Source organism: Brachyhypopomus gauderio, chromosome 12 (genome assembly GCF_052324685.1).
Source record: "Brachyhypopomus gauderio isolate BG-103 chromosome 12, BGAUD_0.2, whole genome shotgun sequence".
Lineage (NCBI taxonomy): Eukaryota > Metazoa > Chordata > Actinopteri > Gymnotiformes > Hypopomidae > Brachyhypopomus > Brachyhypopomus gauderio.
The window spans coordinates 2465034-2482532 of NC_135222.1; the positions used below are offsets into that span (position 1 = coordinate 2465034).

General features: G+C 43.8%; 2 protein-coding genes across 11 annotated transcripts in view; both read left to right on the top strand.

Moving 5' to 3' along the window:
• Positions 1-8350, top strand: part of LOC143528594 (3',5'-cyclic-AMP phosphodiesterase 4D-like) — a 67164-nt gene extending 58814 nt beyond the window's left edge. For all 9 annotated transcript variants that reach the window (XM_077024369.1, XM_077024371.1, XM_077024372.1 and 6 more), the window contains one exon: positions 4960-8350. In XM_077024369.1, the coding sequence (XP_076880484.1) occupies positions 4960-5388 (429 nt within the window). In that variant the 3' untranslated portion in view covers positions 5389-8350. The remainder of the gene's footprint in view (positions 1-4959) is intronic.
• A 599-nt stretch (positions 8351-8949) lies between these two features.
• rab3ab (RAB3A, member RAS oncogene family, b) lies at positions 8950-16833 on the top strand. Of its 2 annotated transcripts, XM_077024380.1 has the most exons (6): positions 9050-9104; positions 10772-10833; positions 12436-12663; positions 13794-13912; positions 14110-14234; positions 14478-16833. In XM_077024380.1, the coding sequence occupies exons 3-6, from the start codon at positions 12436-12438 to the stop codon at positions 14666-14668; spliced, it is 663 nt and encodes a 220-aa protein (XP_076880495.1). In that variant the 5' UTR covers positions 9050-9104; positions 10772-10833; the 3' UTR covers positions 14669-16833. The 2 variants fall into 2 exon arrangements, with proteins under 2 accessions (XP_076880494.1, XP_076880495.1); XM_077024379.1 differs by lacking the exon at positions 10772-10833 and having other exon boundaries at positions 8950-9104.
• The last annotated feature ends 666 nt before the right edge of the window (positions 16834-17499 follow it).

Genomic DNA, 17499 nt, shown 5'->3' on the forward strand with positions numbered 1-17499 from the left:
CCGCCTCTGTAGAGAAGACTCAGGTCTCAAACACACCGCCTCTGTAGAGAAGACTCAGGTCTCAAACACACCGCCTCTGTAGAGAAGACTCAGGTCTCAAACACACCGCCTCTGTAGAGAAGACTCAGGTCTCAAACACACCGCCTCTGTAGAGAAGACTCAGGTCTCAAACACACCGCCTCTGTAGAGAAGACTCAGGTCTCAAACACACCGCCTCTGTAGAGAAGACTCAGGTCTCAAACACACCGCCTCTGTAGAGAAGACTCAGGTCTCAAACACACCGCCTCTGTAGAGAAGACTCAGGTCTCAAACACACCGCCTCTGTAGAGAAGACTCAGGTCTCAAACACACCGCCTCTGTAGAGAAGACTCAGGTCTCAAACACACCGCCTCTGTAGAGAAGACTCAGGTCTCAAACACACCGCCTCTGTAGAGAAGACTCAGGTCTCAAACACACCGCCTCTGTAGAGAAGACTCAGGTCTCAAACACACCGCCTCTGTAGAGAAGACTCAGGTCTCAAACACACCGCCTCTGTAGAGAAGACTCAGGTCTCAAACACACCGCCTCTGTAGAGAAGACTCAGGTCTCAAACACACCGCCTCTGTAGAGAAGACTCAGGTCTCAAACACACCGCCTCTGTAGAGAAGACTCAGGTCTCAAACACACCGCCTCTGTAGAGAAGACTCAGGTCTCAAACACACCGCCTCTGTAGAGAAGACTCAGGTCTCAAACACACCGCCTCTGTAGAGAAGACTCAGGTCTCAAACACACCGCCTCTGTAGAGAAGACTCAGGTCTCAAACACACCGCCTCTGTAGAGAAGACTCAGGTCTCAAACACACCGCCTCTGTAGAGAAGACTCAGGTCTCAAACACACCGCCTCTGTAGAGAAGACTCAGGTCTCAAACACACCGCCTCTGTAGAGAAGACTCAGGTCTCAAACACACCGCCTCTGTAGAGAAGACTCAGGTCTCAAACACACCGCCTCTGTAGAGAAGACTCAGGTCTCAAACACACCGCCTCTGTAGAGAAGACTCAGGTCTCAAACACACCGCCTCTGTAGAGAAGACTCAGGTCTCAAACACACCGCCTCTGTAGAGAAGACTCAGGTCTCAAACACACCGCCTCTGTGGAGAAGACTCAGGTCTCAAACACACCGCCTCTGTGGAGAAGACTCAGGTCTCAAACACACCGCCTCTGTAGAGAAGACTCAGGTCTCAAACACACCGCCTCTGTGGAGAAGACTCAGGTCTCAAACACACCGCCTCTGTAGAGAAGACTCAGGTCTCAAACACACCGCCTCTGTAGAGAAGACTCAGGTCTCAAACACACCGCCTCTGTAGAGAAGACTCAGGTCTCAAACACACCGCCTCTGTAGAGAAGACTCAGGTCTCAAACACACCGCCTCTGTAGAGAAGACTCAGGTCTCAAACACACCGCCTCTGTAGAGAAGACTCAGGTCTCAAACACACCGCCTCTGTAGAGAAGACTCAGGTCTCAAACACACCGCCTCTGTAGAGAAGACTCAGGTCTCAAACACACCGCCTCTGTAGAGAAGACTCAGGTCTCAAACACACCGCCTCTGTAGAGAAGACTCAGGTCTCAAACACACCGCCTCTGTAGAGAAGACTCAGGTCTCAAACACACCGCCTCTGTAGAGAAGACTCAGGTCTCAAACACACCGCCTCTGTAGAGAAGACTCAGGTCTCAAACACACCGCCTCTGTAGAGAAGACTCAGGTCTCAAACACACCGCCTCTGTAGAGAAGACTCAGGTCTCAAACACACCGCCTCTGTAGAGAAGACTCAGGTCTCAAACACACCGCCTCTGTAGAGAAGACTCAGGTCTCAAACACACCGCCTCTGTAGAGAAGACTCAGGTCTCAAACACACCGCCTCTGTAGAGAAGACTCAGGTCTCAAACACACCGCCTCTGTAGAGAAGACTCAGGTCTCAAACACACCGCCTCTGTAGAGAAGACTCAGGTCTCAAACACACCGCCTCTGTAGAGAAGACTCAGGTCTCAAACACACCGCCTCTGTAGAGAAGACTCAGGTCTCAAACACACCGCCTCTGTAGAGAAGACTCAGGTCTCAAACACACCGCCTCTGTAGAGAAGACTCAGGTCTCAAACACACCGCCTCTGTAGAGAAGACTCAGGTCTCAAACACACCGCCTCTGTAGAGAAGACTCAGGTCTCAAACACACCGCCTCTGTAGAGAAGACTCAGGTCTCAAACACACCGCCTCTGTAGAGAAGACTCAGGTCTCAAACACACCGCCTCTGTAGAGAAGACTCAGGTCTCAAACACACCGCCTCTGTAGAGAAGACTCAGGTCTCAAACACACCGCCTCTGTAGAGAAGACTCAGGTCTCAAACACACCGCCTCTGTAGAGAAGACTCAGGTCTCAAACACACCGCCTCTGTAGAGAAGACTCAGGTCTCAAACACACCGCCTCTGTAGAGAAGACTCAGGTCTCAAACACACCGCCTCTGTAGAGAAGACTCAGGTCTCAGACACACCGCCTCTGTAGAGAAGACTCAGGTCTCAAACACACCGCCTCTGTAGAGAAGACTCAGGTCTCAAACACACCGCCTCTGTAGAGAAGACTCAGGTCTCAAACACACCGCCTCTGTAGAAAAGACTCAGGTCTCAGACACACCGCCTCTGTAGAGAAGACTCAGGTCTCAAACACACCGCCTCTGTAGAGAAGACTCAGGTCTCAAACACACCGCCTCTGTAGAGAAGACTCAGGTCTCAAACACACCGCCTCTGTAGAGAAGACTCAGGTCTCAAACACACCGCCTCTGTAGAGAAGACTCAGGTCCCAAACACACCGCCTCTGTAGAGAAGACTCAGGTCTCAAACACACCGCCTCTGTAGAGAAGACTCAGGTCTCAAACACACCGCCTCTGTAGAGAAGACTCAGGTCTCAGACACACCGCCTCTGTAGAGAAGACTCAGGTCTCAAACACACCGCCTCTGTAGAGAAGACTCAGGTCTCAAACACACCGCCTCTGTAGAGAAGACTCAGGTCTCAAACACACCGCCTCTGTAGAGAAGACTCAGGTCTCAAACACACCGCCTCTGTAGAGAAGACTCAGGTCTCAAACACACCGCCTCTGTAGAGAAGACTCAGGTCTCAAACACACCGCCTCTGTAGAGAAGACTCAGGTCTCAAACACACCGCCTCTGTAGAGAAGACTCAGGTCTCAAACACACCGCCTCTGTAGAGAAGACTCAGGTCTCAAACACACCGCCTCTGTAGAGAAGACTCAGGTCTCAAACACACCGCCTCTGTAGAGAAGACTCAGGTCTCAAACACACCGCCTCTGTAGAGAAGACTCAGGTCTCAAACACACCGCCTCTGTAGAGAAGACTCAGGTCTCAAACACACCGCCTCTGTAGAGAAGACTCAGGTCTCAGACACACCGCCTCTGTAGAGAAGACTCAGGTCTCAAACACACCGCCTCTGTAGAGAAGACTCAGGTCTCAAACACACCGCCTCTGTAGAGAAGACTCAGGTCTCAAACACACCGCCTCTGTAGAGAAGACTCAGGTCTCAAACACACCGCCTCTGTAGAGAAGACTCAGGTCTCAAACACACCGCCTCTGTAGAGAAGACTCAGGTCTCAAACACACCGCCTCTGTAGAGAAGACTCAGGTCTCAAACACACCGCCTCTGTAGAGAAGACTCAGGTCTCAAACACACCGCCTCTGTAGAGAAGACTCAGGTCTCAAACACACCGCCTCTGTAGAGAAGACTCAGGTCTCAAACACACCGCCTCTGTAGAGAAGACTCGGGTCTCAAACACACCGCCTCTGTAGAGAAGACTCGGGTCTCAAACACACCGCCTCTGTAGAGAAGACTCGGGTCCCAAACACACCGCCTCTGTAGAGAAGACTCAGGTCTCAAACACACCGCCTCTGTAGAGAAGACTCAGGTCTCAAACACACCGCCTCTGTAGAGAAGACTCAGGTCTCAAACACACCGCCTCTGTAGAGAAGACTCAGGTCTCAAACACACCGCCTCTGTAGAGAAGACTCAGGTCTCAAACACACCGCCTCTGTGGAGAAGACTCAGGTCTCAAACACACCGCCTCTGTAGAGAAGACTCAGGTCTCAAACACACCGCCTCTGTAGAGAAGACTCAGGTCTCAAACACACCGCCTCTGTAGAGAAGACTCAGGTCTCAAACACACCGCCTCTGTAGAGAAGACTCAGGTCTCAAACACACCGCCTCTGTAGAGAAGACTCAGGTCTCAAACACACCGCCTCTGTAGAGAAGACTCGGGTCCCAAACACACCGCCTCTGTAGAGAAGACTCGGGTCCCAAACACACCGCCTCTGTAGAGAAGACTCGGGTCTCAAACACACCGCCTCTGTAGAGAAGACTCAGGTCTCAAACACACCGCCTCTGTAGAGAAGACCCAGGTCTCAAACACACCGCCTCTGTAGAAAAGACTCAGGTCTCAAACACACCGCCTCTGTAGAGAAGACTCAGGTCTCAAACACACCGCCTCTGTAGAGAAGACCCAGGTCTCAAACACACCGCCTCTGTAGAGAAGACCCAGGTCTCAAACACACCGCCTCTGTAGAGAAGACCCAGGTCTCAAACACACCACCTCTGTAGAGAAGACTCAGGTCTCAAACACACCGCCTCTGTAGAGAAGACCCAGGTCTCAAACACACCACCTCTGTAGAGAAGACTCAGGTCTCAAACACACCGCCTCTGTAGAGAAGACTCGGGTCTCAAACACACAGCTGCTTCATATCAAACCAATCAGACTGTAGCCTGAGCTATTTGAACGTATGTAGCAGTGCCAGTCTAGTTGTAATAATCCCTCCATTCCATTTAACAAACAAAAAAGTGGACTATTTAACACTTAAGGTGTTTTGTGCATGTGTGATTATATTGTTAGACATGTCAAATCTAACGCTGCTTTGGCCCTATCTGTAGGTGGGCTTCATTGACTACATCGTGCACCCCCTATGGGAGACATGGGCTGACCTGGTCCACCCCGACGCTCAGGACATTCTGGACATGCTGGAGGACAACCGGGAGTGGTACCAGAGCATGATCCCCCGTAGCCCCTCACCCACACCCCACGCCCAGGACCCGCAGGGCGAGGGCGGCCCCCCCGGCCCTGACAAGTTCCAGTTCGAGCTGACCCTGGAGGAGGAGGGCGAGTCGGAGGGCGAGTGCAGCCCCGAGCCCAAGCGTCAGGAGGGCGAGAGCTCGGGGAGCGTGACGGGCAGCCAGCAGAGGGCGCCCTCGCCCCAGCCCAGCCACACCCTCAGCCTGGCCGGCATGTCGGTGCGGAGCCCGCACCACAGGACGTTGTCTCCTGACACAACAGACAGGGGCGGAGGTGGAGAACTCGAGTGATGGGCACAAGGAAAACCCAGAGCAGCACCACCTGGACTAGCACTGCTATGTTATTTAAGTGTGTCGTAGGCAACACGTTCCTCATCTGTGATGGGCTCAGTGTGGCTATAGCAGGCCTCCGAGCTCTTAGTGTACCACACCACAGACAGCTTTTCAGATTTGACTCTTTTTTTTTTTTGCCTTATTAGGCACATTTGTTTCCCTGCCAGATAAGCCTTTTTTTGCCTAGTTCATAAGAACTGTCACTAGGACACAGACCAGATTTGTGTCTAAATCACTCTCTGCCATATACAGCTGATCTGATTACAGAGTGCAGGAGGAGGAGGAGAGGTCAAAAGTTGAAGTGAGCTGTTTATGGTCTACTGTCAAAGTAAGGAATCCTTTTGAGAAAGAGAGTCTTCCTTCAAATGATGTACATGCTGTATGTAGAGGACAGTCTGTGTAATATTTATGATAACCTAACAGGGTCTAGGAATTTTGCACCATACTGTTAGTTTAGGATACTTAGGATATTCATTTATCTTGTGAAAAATATCATTTAGCTTTCATTTGTAATCTTAATATTTTTAGCTGCTTGAAAATGAACAGATGAATTAACGATGACAGATGTACCAAATATTAAATTGAAAAGAAACATAATTATGACACTAATAACCTCAGGACATAAACAATGATTTTAATGTAGCAAGTTACCCCTCTGTATTACCCAGCTAGTCTTTACTATACACAGCATAAAGATAGAAAACTCAAAATTTCTTCAGAAATTTTTTTTATGGTATTTTTACATTGAAAACTTAAATACAGGGAAGGTATTTTGAAATTAAAAAATGGGCCATTCCATGTTAAATCCCATGAGATGTCAGTTTTTGGCACATGTGACAGCTGCTACCTAAGATAGTATAAAATTAATGTCAGAAGTAAAACATGAGAGATTTAATTACATTTATTTATTTATTGAGATTGAAATGTCCATCGTATGCCGTCATAAGTGTAAATCCCAGACAGTTTCTTATTTTTAAGTCATGAGAATTGTATAACTGATAGTAGATTTAGATCAGTTGTAATGGTGAGGAATATGGTTATGGATTATAAGATCATAATGTATCACCAAAATGAGAGTTATTATATATATAATACTATATACTATATATATCCAAATCTAACATGACAAGACCCACGTTACTTGAAGATGTTTATTTGAGCAATTAGCATCTAATGTAGCATCTATCTAATGTAGATAAGGTTGAAGTTATAGGATTCTATAACTTCTTATATAATAAGACGTCTGGGTCCATAACTGTACACATTTGTTCGCATACAATGAATATTTTCGCCCAAATCCCCGGGTGTCCTATGATATCACTATACAACCTGTGATGTGTGCATCTTCTGATATCATTGTACACCCTGTGATGTGTGTATTCTCTGATATCACTATACACCCTGTGATGTGTGTATCCTCTGATATCACTATACACCCTGTGATGTATGTGTCCTCTGATATCATTGTACACCCTGTGATGTGTGTATCCTCTGATATCACTATACACCCTGTGATGTGTGTATTCTCTGATATCACTATACACCCTGTGATGTGTGTATCCTCTGATATCACTATACACCCTGTGATGTGTGTATCCTCTGATATCACTATACACCCTGTGATGTGTGTATCCTCTGATATCACTATACACCCTGTGATGTGTGTATCCTCTGATATCACTATACACCCTGTGATGTGTGTATCTTCTGATATCACTATACACCCTGTGATGCGGTGACTAATGCCAAGCTGTCTTAGGTGTAGTCAGGACTCTTCAGGGGATTTCACACACAATGACCCAGTAACACCCTTTAATGAGCCAGTAACTTTTAAGTCCACCTGGGTTCAATATTGAGGGGTACTATTGATCTTAAAACATCACTTACACAATGTTTGCATTATTTCTTTTCCAGTTTTCACACATTCTTTTGATATTTATTATTGGAAATGGTCAAACTGTCACCACTTAACGTTGTGGGTTGAGTTGACTCTGAGCCCTGTCTGTACTCTGTACATGTTTTAATGGTGTATTTTTAAGGAGCATTCTGAAACTACTTTAAGAATCTGAACCACACATTATGACACTTATAAAGGGCTAGAACCAGGATATACAGAAAGACAGTCTCAGCTATCTAGTACTATATCCAATTTTACATGACTGTAACAGGGTTTTCATCAGGAGTTCAGTCCACTTCTTGGAACTAACTGTATACACGGGTAGCCACAGATAAAATGTAATAAAAGATTCACTCCATTAACTAGCTCTTAAACTATTAAAAGAACAAACACAAACAAACTTTGTCATTACAATATTGGTAGAATGAAATGTATGAAAATGTTTGTCTTATTGTGAATGTCTGCTTCTTTTTTATCAGATATCTGGCTGACTTTTATTTTGTAAGTGCCGAAAACCCATTTCGTTTTTATTACATTTATTACATGAAACACTAAAAGTGCATTTTAAAACTGAGCAACGGCAAGGATAAATAAATAACACAATAGCTACTGTTGTTCTCTCAGACAATACATGATTCAGTGAGAGCTAACAGAAGCTAGTAGACAGCGCTAAAATGTGCTAAAATCACAGCCTTAAAATGCAGTGACTTTTAAAACAGCACGTAGGCTCTGCCGTATCTGTGGTATGTTTTTCATGTCATTTCTTGGGTTCTTTCCATCTTCACTAATGTGCCAAGTTTCTTATTTATTCCAAGTGCTGATGATGATAAACAAGGTCATGTTTGTTCAGTTCGTTTGTTCAGAAAATTGTCGTGAACCCAAATAATCCCGAGATCTCCTTCAGATTTCGGTGTTTTGAACATTTTCATGTGTACCTTTGCATCTGCCATTTTCAAAGCCAAAAAATCTCCAGATTAATTCAGGATGTTCTATAGAACCATCAATAAATTATTTGGAAAGTTGTCTGTTTGTGTAACTTTATGAAAAGCAAGATATGCCTGTGTCGTTTAATGTCCTGCAAACTGTTTGAACTTTCAAACGGTGCATGTTTATTGCTCAAAATCAAAGTTTTTTGTTGTTGTTGTTGAAAATGGTCTGCCAAATACGAATTCCACACAAGGTGGCGCTAAAGGTTCACAAATCCTCCGTTTTCCATTTAAATTACAACTTGCAAAGCCATCCGTTGTAAATTCTACGAATGTCATGGTCAACAGGAAGTGTACATGAATGAAGAGTAAACTATCTGCATACTACACACCTTGAAGAAACGCTTATATAATACTGTTGTGCGTTAGAGACGTACACAAATGTTATGTGGACATATTCCAGAAATGGTGTACGGGTTGATGTGTGTTTTCCATAAGCAACCCTGACGACTGTCCTGCGTATTTGAGCGAGAGAGGAGGTACCACTGCACCCGTAAAGGACACAAATCCCCATCCGAGTCGGTAGATTCACAGCGCTGCTTTACTGATCAATTATAGACGCGCCCACGTCAGGGTTGTACATTATGCATGACGGCCCCAGCGGCATGAACGTGTTCTGAATATTTTACGTCATTGCCCCGATTGGTTCTTTGATGCATCATTAGCGTCTCTCGTTGATTCTAACTCCGCCCACTCGGCGCGTCATATGCCCGTCAAGTGACGTCACCGTTTCTGCAGGTGCTAGAAGAGGTGCAGCATTGGCGTAATTGACGCTTAAAACATCTCTCGCGGTAAGGCAAATGGAAATTAGCTATTTAAATGTTTTTGCTTCTGTGATTATAATACATCTGAATGTTTAGTGTATAGTTCACAATAATAGCTACGTAAATTCATCCTTAAAACGAAAGAATAACCTTCATTTGACATGAACCTCACACAAACGATAGACATCCTATCTACATCTACCAGTGAAACACATCTGCCCTGTGGCGTTGATATTTCTAACACTGTATCGCAGCATGTTGTGTTAAAGTTCGTATAAATCTTGATATTTTGCCTGTAGTTCATGTCCGTGCTTTGCAGTCCGTCACTGATTATTTCGAGGGGGCTTAGGAGCGTATTATTCTGCGATCTAAATTACGAAAAATATGGATTAGGCATACGTTATATTACTTGTTATAAACGATTCTCAGATCATCTATGGACTAATATATGTTATTTTGCTGAATAAAGCGGAGTACAGAGCTGCGTTTTGTAACACAGGAGGCACGAATGCGGCCACATTTGGAGATGAGGCGCGTCTCCCTGCCGCCATCATCCGCACTAACAGCTCCGTGTCCAAACGCACAGAAGATGTGGCCTGCACTACAACACCAAACATGACGTGTCCGAATAATTCACTTTACCTACCAGCTGCTGTTCGCTCTCTCCCTTAGTCGACCTCGATGATCATAAAGAACCGGCACAACGTTTCATTTGACTGTCAGCCAGCATTTAGTTACTGCTGGTAAATTAGTTATTGCTGGTACATGTATCTTTGCTGTCAGCTCAATGGACTGTTTTGCCAGCGTTTGGATGTTACACATCTATATGTATGAAACAATCCATATGCAAAAGTGCAGTATTACATTACAATGAGTTTGTGCTATTTTTATGTGGACGAGTATTTCTAGTCCTACATCTTTCTAATAGCTCGATATTTATTGCTATGACGATCTTAACTAGTATTCTTAAAAAGTCAGCGTCTGAGTGTTCCTGACCTTAGAAAATAGTTAATATACTGAAGTTTTAATGTTTGAGTACGTGGCCCTCACGAAGTGTCACTGGTCTCAGTTGAGCAGTGCCGCTGTCCCTGCATGTCCAAAAAATTGTTTTCCTTTGCACATAATGGAAAATAATCAAAGCATTTAAGACGTGCACAACAGTTCTACGGAGCTATGGCTTGCTTCTTGTTCGTTAACGACACTGAAGAACTTCACTCCTGATGAAATAGTGTAGGTCCGCAGAAGTATTTTGGCTTACTGATAAAGCTATTGGCTCCATTCTGCATATACACAAAAGTGAGTCTATTTTTAGAGCCTCAAACCCTGTTATCTGGAGAAATGTTGACATCTTAAGCACTCCAGGATGCATTTGTGCAGTGCTAAATTATCTGACATACCAGCTGATGGTGTAGTGGCTATTTAGTCATCTTTGTTTAATGAAAATAATGTATTTAAGGCAGTTGTATGAGATGATCCTTTTCAGGATCAATCAATTGATTTTGAGATTTTCATTTGGTTGTGACCAATATCTAGAAATGTGCTGTCGGAGTAAATTAAAACTTTATGAACACTGGTATGCATTGCCACCTTCATTGTATTACATGGATTCAAGTGCGTCCTACTTAACCTGCAGGCACCCGATCCGATTCTGAATAAGCACACCTTTCTTCTCACACCTTTCTGGTCTCCCTCAGCTTTCCTGTTTCTGGGGGACCAATAGCTTGCTGACCCACAACATCTCGAGTAAATACCAAAGGTAGATGAAATGTCTGAAATGTCTATATATGGCTAGTTTGATTGGATGCACCCACTTATCAGCTCAAGGACTGTGTGATTATAAGATTACAACATCATGTGGTGATATAAGCTTCTGTGAGACTGCAAAACTGACTTGCAGTAAAAATCTGGCAATACTCCTTAAACCTCCTGTTTGAAGTATTTAATGTATAAGGTTAAAGGCCTTGATGAAGCCAGCATCTGTGTAATGTTACATTTTTCCTACAGTATCAAGTCTAAAGGTTGTTCTTCTGTTTATTTTATCAAGGCTATGGTAGTTGAGCCTGAGTCAATGGCAGGAAGCTTTACTATAGTCTGAATCATCCCGATTAAGATCAGACATTCACTCCCTCACTATGCAGCGTCTCACTGAGGCAAGAGACTCTTCCCCTCACAGTTGTGACCCATGATTTGCAAATGTGTGAAATCCTGTTTTTTAGCCATGCTGTTGTGGGCTTGACTCAGGTTTTTGACTCTAAGTAGCCATGCAGTGGCGGGTCATTTTATGTCATGGATGCTTCTTACCATGTCATGCTGTGCATCCTGTTTTGAATCCTGTTGTGAAATGACTGGCCACCTTAAATGCGATAATATCATACGATAAGGCAGCAACCCCAAGAGATCTCGTTAAGACTTTCTACACAAGGGACACAAATTTTTTTGCCTCAGTCAAACGGAGGTCAAAGAAGCACCATCGGAGGATCTATTTTTAGATTCCAGTTGGTGATGCGGAAGGGCTCCATGCCAGTGGCACTGTATCAAATATTGATGGATCATGGCAGTGCGACGTCCATGCCAAGCCCAGGCTCCTGGGAGAACATCTTCCTAACTCGGGTCCTGAAAAGTAATGATTCATTCTTGCTTGGCTAGTTTTTGACAGTCCATGACCCAGCGGTATGTTGTCATCACCCAACATGCACCCTGTTAGCTAGTGATTAGCGCTTGGGTGTGCTAGCGTGGGGCTTTAGGGATTTGTTCGATCCCATACGCTGGCATTCATTCATGCTATAGACTTGTGATCCTGTGAGTGAGCTGTTGTTTTATTCTTTGTTTTATTCTGGTTTTTGTTTATTAAAACGGACTCGTCACATCACTTTGTGGTGATATTCTTTGTGCCATTAACGTATTCACTGCTCACAGCAGCAATAACGCTCAGTGAATAGCCCTTTAAGATTGATTAAGAGGCGGTTCTTATTTGATTAGTTTTCCTTAACCAGCGTCTGCGCTCTCAAACCATGGCCTACACCATAGTAAAGCACAGCAGTGTACCCACTAGATCTAATCAGATAAATCAGACCAAATCATTAATGTGATCAGACTTCATGTGAGGAGATTTAATTCCATTCATATAGAAGATACCCATAATGGACCTCTTCTAGAATACTTACAATGTGTACAATCGAATAAATTTGGGATGATGAATCCAATAAGAGTTATATGAAACGTTGCAGGGACTCATCTGGAAACCTTTCTTTAGAATGCATATTAGAGTCATGGTTAAAGCAGAGTCCTCTCCTAACCTGTCAAACTCCTCCCAAAACAGTTTCAGTGGATTTTTCCCTCATGTTTCTTCTCCTCTCAGATGGCTTCAGCTACAGATAACCGTTATGGCCAAAAGGAGTCTTCTGACCAGAACTTTGACTACATGTTCAAGATCCTCATTATCGGAAACAGCAGCGTGGGAAAGACCAGTTTCCTGTTCCGCTACGCTGACGACTCCTTCACGCCAGCTTTCGTTAGTACGGTGGGCATCGACTTCAAGGTGAAGACCATCTACAGAAATGACAAGAGGATCAAGCTGCAGATCTGGGTGAGATCCGGTGTCCTCATTGGAGGAATGAGGATGGAATTTGATCTTGTGGAAGGAAATACACAATGTTCAGCCACTGTGTAGATGTGCCGGTGGTCAAAATGGAGCACAAGCACTCATGTCCTTTCTGTTAATAGTATGAGCATTATTGTTTTAAGAAGTGTATATATACATTTGCTGTCACACACAATGGAAATAAGCTATGCCAGTTCATAAGATTGCTGTGTAGACATGTAGCGCTAGCATCACAGGAGCAGATGATGGTCTGTGTGAGGTGTGACTGTGGGAAGGCTGGCAAAGTGTTGATGGGGTGTATGGTTGGGTGGAAGCTGATACAACGGACCCACAGCCAATCAGAAATGTACACAAGGTTGCAGGCCCCTCCCCCTGTGCCTCAGGTTTCTCATTGCTGCTAACAACTTGTTTTTTTTTTTTGGATTAGGTCCCCTCCCCCAACTCGTCAGCACCGTGTAGGAACAGCTTAGCAAAGACCAACAAAAGGATTCAGTACGCCACAGGCTGTGTGCTGTATTGCATGTGTTTGGTTTTACATGATATGAAACAAATGTAGGGGGTAGCATAGTAACTTGGTGTGCCATGCATGGCATTTCTTGCTATTGAAGCATGTTTTCAAAACAGATGTGAAATTGGTGGTCCTTTACCACTCTGTTTGCAGAATGAGCCTCATGAAGACAAGTTCATTACTCCTGTTCACTGGCCATGTGGAAACCTAAAACTAATCATTAGTTACCAACATGGGAATTGTAATCCTGCATGGCTTTGTTGACTAAATGTGTTCTGTAGGGTCACTGACCATCCCATTGATTGATTAAGTCCAGACTTGAAGGTTATATAATTTTTCCAGCATTGTTTTTCTAATTAAATAGAAGTAATTAAATGATCTTAAGTTAAGCTAGTGTGAGGTCTCAGCTAAATAAACTCGGCATTGTGGGATTGAATGTGCACCCCAGAGTAATGCTGCCATTGCAGCTCTGGTCTATCGGTTATAGCCGGCGGGTCACTGCGTGAGAGGAGAGCGCGTTGTTAATAACGTGGCCAGGGATGTACGACATTCTTGTGTTGAAGTGGGATGTTTCAACCCAGTGCCCGTCTGCTGCTTCTGTGATCAGGACACGGCGGGGCAGGAACGGTACAGGACCATCACCACGGCCTACTACAGAGGAGCCATGGGCTTCATCCTCATGTACGACATCACCAATGAGGAGTCTTTTGCTGCAGTACAGGACTGGTGAGTAAACCTTGCTCTTCAGTCTTATGAAACCTGGAACTCCCGTTTAAAATAAATTAATAAATGAACGTAGCAGAGCTTGAGCCTTCTTTCTTTTGAGGACATTAAACTTTTTCCACCCTTGCCACTTTATCACATGCTTTTAAGGGCCAAGTGCATAGTTGCTGCCTTTAACAAGCCTGGCCTTCTTACCACAGGTCTACACAGATAAAGACGTACTCGTGGGATAATGCCCAGGTTCTTCTGGTGGGTAACAAGTGTGACATGGAGGATGAAAGGGTGGTGGGTTCTGAGAGAGGCCGCCAACTCTCTGAACACCTCGGTGAGTTTGACCTTTCTCAATCACACCTTTTTTTCTAAGCTCACTTCAGCTAAATCCCAAATGTACTTGGACATTTGAGCCAAGGAAGGATATTTGATTAAATTCCTTCACACAGTGAATCCTACTTGTTCTGTTTAATTGAGACCACTGTGTTATCTGGATCCAGCATTCGGTGCCTCTGTACTTCTATTTGGTCATGAGTGCGGGGGCTTTGTTTTAGTGTGTAACTCCTGTCTGCTCCAGGCTTCGAGTTTTTCGAGGCCAGTGCCAAGGACAACATCAACGTGAAGCAGACCTTTGAGCGCCTGGTGGACATCATCTGCGAGAAGATGTCCGAGAGCCTGGACGCTGGCGACCCCGCCATCACGGGGGCCAAACAGGGGCCGCAGCTCACCGAGCAGCCGTCTGCTCCACACCAGGACTGTTCATGCTAAAAGAGCAGAGTCCCGCCCCCTGCCCCTAACCCCGCCTACTACACTGCCCTGCTCTACCATATATGGGGGGGGGAGGTAACAATGGCAAAAAGGATTCAAGAAAAAGATAATCAACACTTAGCTCCTCCTACAATTGTGCCCTCTCATTTTCTACCCTTGCTTTTTTTTCCTGATTATTATTTTTTTATGGTGTAGTTCTGTTATCCCCCTTCCAGTGTTTTCAGTCGATATGTCAGCTGTGGTAGACGTGGAAAGGGAAAGCCGTACTACACATTAAACACTCACCATTAGTTCTGATTTGGCGAAGCACAGATCAATGTGCGTTTGCTCCCGTCTGTGTGGGGAAAGTGCTGCACGCGGCTAATTCACCCACGTTTACTCTGGCCTGCGTGTGACATTGTTCCGCATCCTGTGTTTTTGGCTTTTCTGTCTTGTCTTCATATTTTGTACATATTTCTTCTCATTTCTTTGTTTTACATTGTCATGATGTCCTTTTGTTAAGTGAACAAAGAATAGAGGAGAAATTTCTTAATATTTATTCCAAATGTGTATATAGATAATGTGCAGTATTTAATTGATACAGGTATAGTAACATATTCAAACGTTTTTGAAAATACGTAAGAATTATATTATTCAGAGAATTATAAAGAAAATAAGAGAAGTCATGTAATGTTTTTGTGGTAATCCTTTGAATTGCTTGTCACAAACCTCTCGGCTAATTGTAGTTCTTACAGTGTTCCTTCAGCTGAACAGCTACATTTTAACTTCATTAGAGTTGTGGAATTCAAATATTGTACACAGACATTCCTCGGTATAAAATGCATGGAAGGAAACAAAGCCATTCGGGCAAATTCTTCTATGATTCCAGTGTTGGTTGCTTTATATCCAGACACTTGGAAGCAATGTGTAATAGTTCAAATGTGTGTGCGTCCAGTCACTGTACTGTGGCTGCCAAACTTCACGTCTCACAGTTTTGGGAACTCCAAACCACCAGTTCAAATAGCTTGACTTTGACATCTTAAATCGAGGTACACCGTCCTCAGTTTGACCCTTTCAAATGTCGGGTTCCTCTGTTTTTCACTTTTTTGTAAATGTTTTAAATGGGTCTGACTTGTGTGGGACATTTATGCTTATGTGTTGTGGTACAAGAGATGAGGAAGATGAGTCTCGTGTAAATCGTGTAAACATCGTCAGGACTGTTACTAGACAAACCTAATATAGGTATTATTGAAAATATAAGGCGATGATGACCAAGACCTGAGCCCCCTACTAACATTTTTGCGAGTTCTCTCTTCACTCCCAAAAAACAATATGGTCTGCTTGTTTCTATTTGCTATGCTGTCTTCCTGAAAACCACTGTAAATATATTTGAGTCTTCAGTTTTTGTGTGGATTGTGCTGTATTGGCTCTGGGCTCAAAACAAGAAGAGATAAGAAAATCCTAAATTATTCAAAGGATGTGTTTTACCTGCTTTAGTGTATGCCTGCTTGTGTGAATGTGTCACTTACAAAGCAATATTGAGGACAATATATTTGGAAGTATTATTCATTATTTCATTGTACCCTTGTAGGAATATGGGGAATGTTAAGGATTTGAGGAAAAAAAATCTTTTTGGTAAGAGCTTCAAACTGAATGCATTCTAAATGTGTATGCTATGGTACTTAATACAGCATGCCTGGTTTTACTTCTGAACAACCGTATGGAGTCGATCAAAAGCCCAGGAACTACCAGTATAATGCCAAATGGCAAACAAGATAGAAGACACTTTGCACTCATGGCCTATTTGCAATGTTTTACTTGTTAAGATCATGAAGATGTGATTGGATAATATGAAACTGGTGTAAAACATAGAAACGTGTCGTTTCAGTTTTATCCCACAATGAAACTGCTTGGTTGGTTTCAGTAGCAAAAAAACATTCACTGTATTTTCATTGTTTTACTGCCCCCTTCTATTATTGCAGCATCTGATCTGAACATTTTATCACTTTTTTCTTTGATAGGAATTTAGTGTATGTTTAAGAAAATCAACTATTATGCAGTAGTAAATTTACTCTAGATACAATAAGGGATACAGTGTCATGTTCAATGGTGAAATTTACCAAACCGACTGTCTATGTTGTGGAAATTAATTAATGAAAAAATAAAGGTTTGTGCTGTTAAATTAATCTTGGTCGTAAAGTTTCACTGCTGCCAATTGGAAAGTGTTTATTTCAGTAATAAAAATGTACTAACAGTTTCACTAGAGGGCACCAGACTACAGTAATTTCTTGCCAACTATTTAAAAATAACTTCCCTTTGAACAAATATGACGTCAAACGCTGGCTGCAGCAGCTGTTACCTTGGTAACAGATATAGAGGGTGATCAGGTGACTTTAAAAAGTAGGAAGGTAGGTCTGGGCTGGAAGGGTATGAAAGAATAACCGTGACTAATGGACCAAATAAAAAAGTTGTTTATAGTAGGCCTAATCTAGATTTTAGCCTTCCAGTGCACAAGTATTTTCCTTGAGACACTAATAATGATTGACCAAACTGGCATGCAGCCCGATTTAATTTTAACCTCTGGTAAAATCAGAAAATACATTAATCATTATTAAAATGCACATGAGGAAAAGCAATGACATGTTTTCCTATATTGCTACACAATGCCTAAAGGTCACACTGCCTTCAGCAGAGGGTCATGTAATAGCATGCATTGCCCTACATATTTTAGGACAGTGATGTAAAAGTTATTTTTGGCTCAACTGGTTGCATGACAAAAGACACACTGTAAACTCCCTGACTTCCCCTTGCAGTGGTTTGATAGAGGTCAGCGGTGTATCCCACTTTGACCT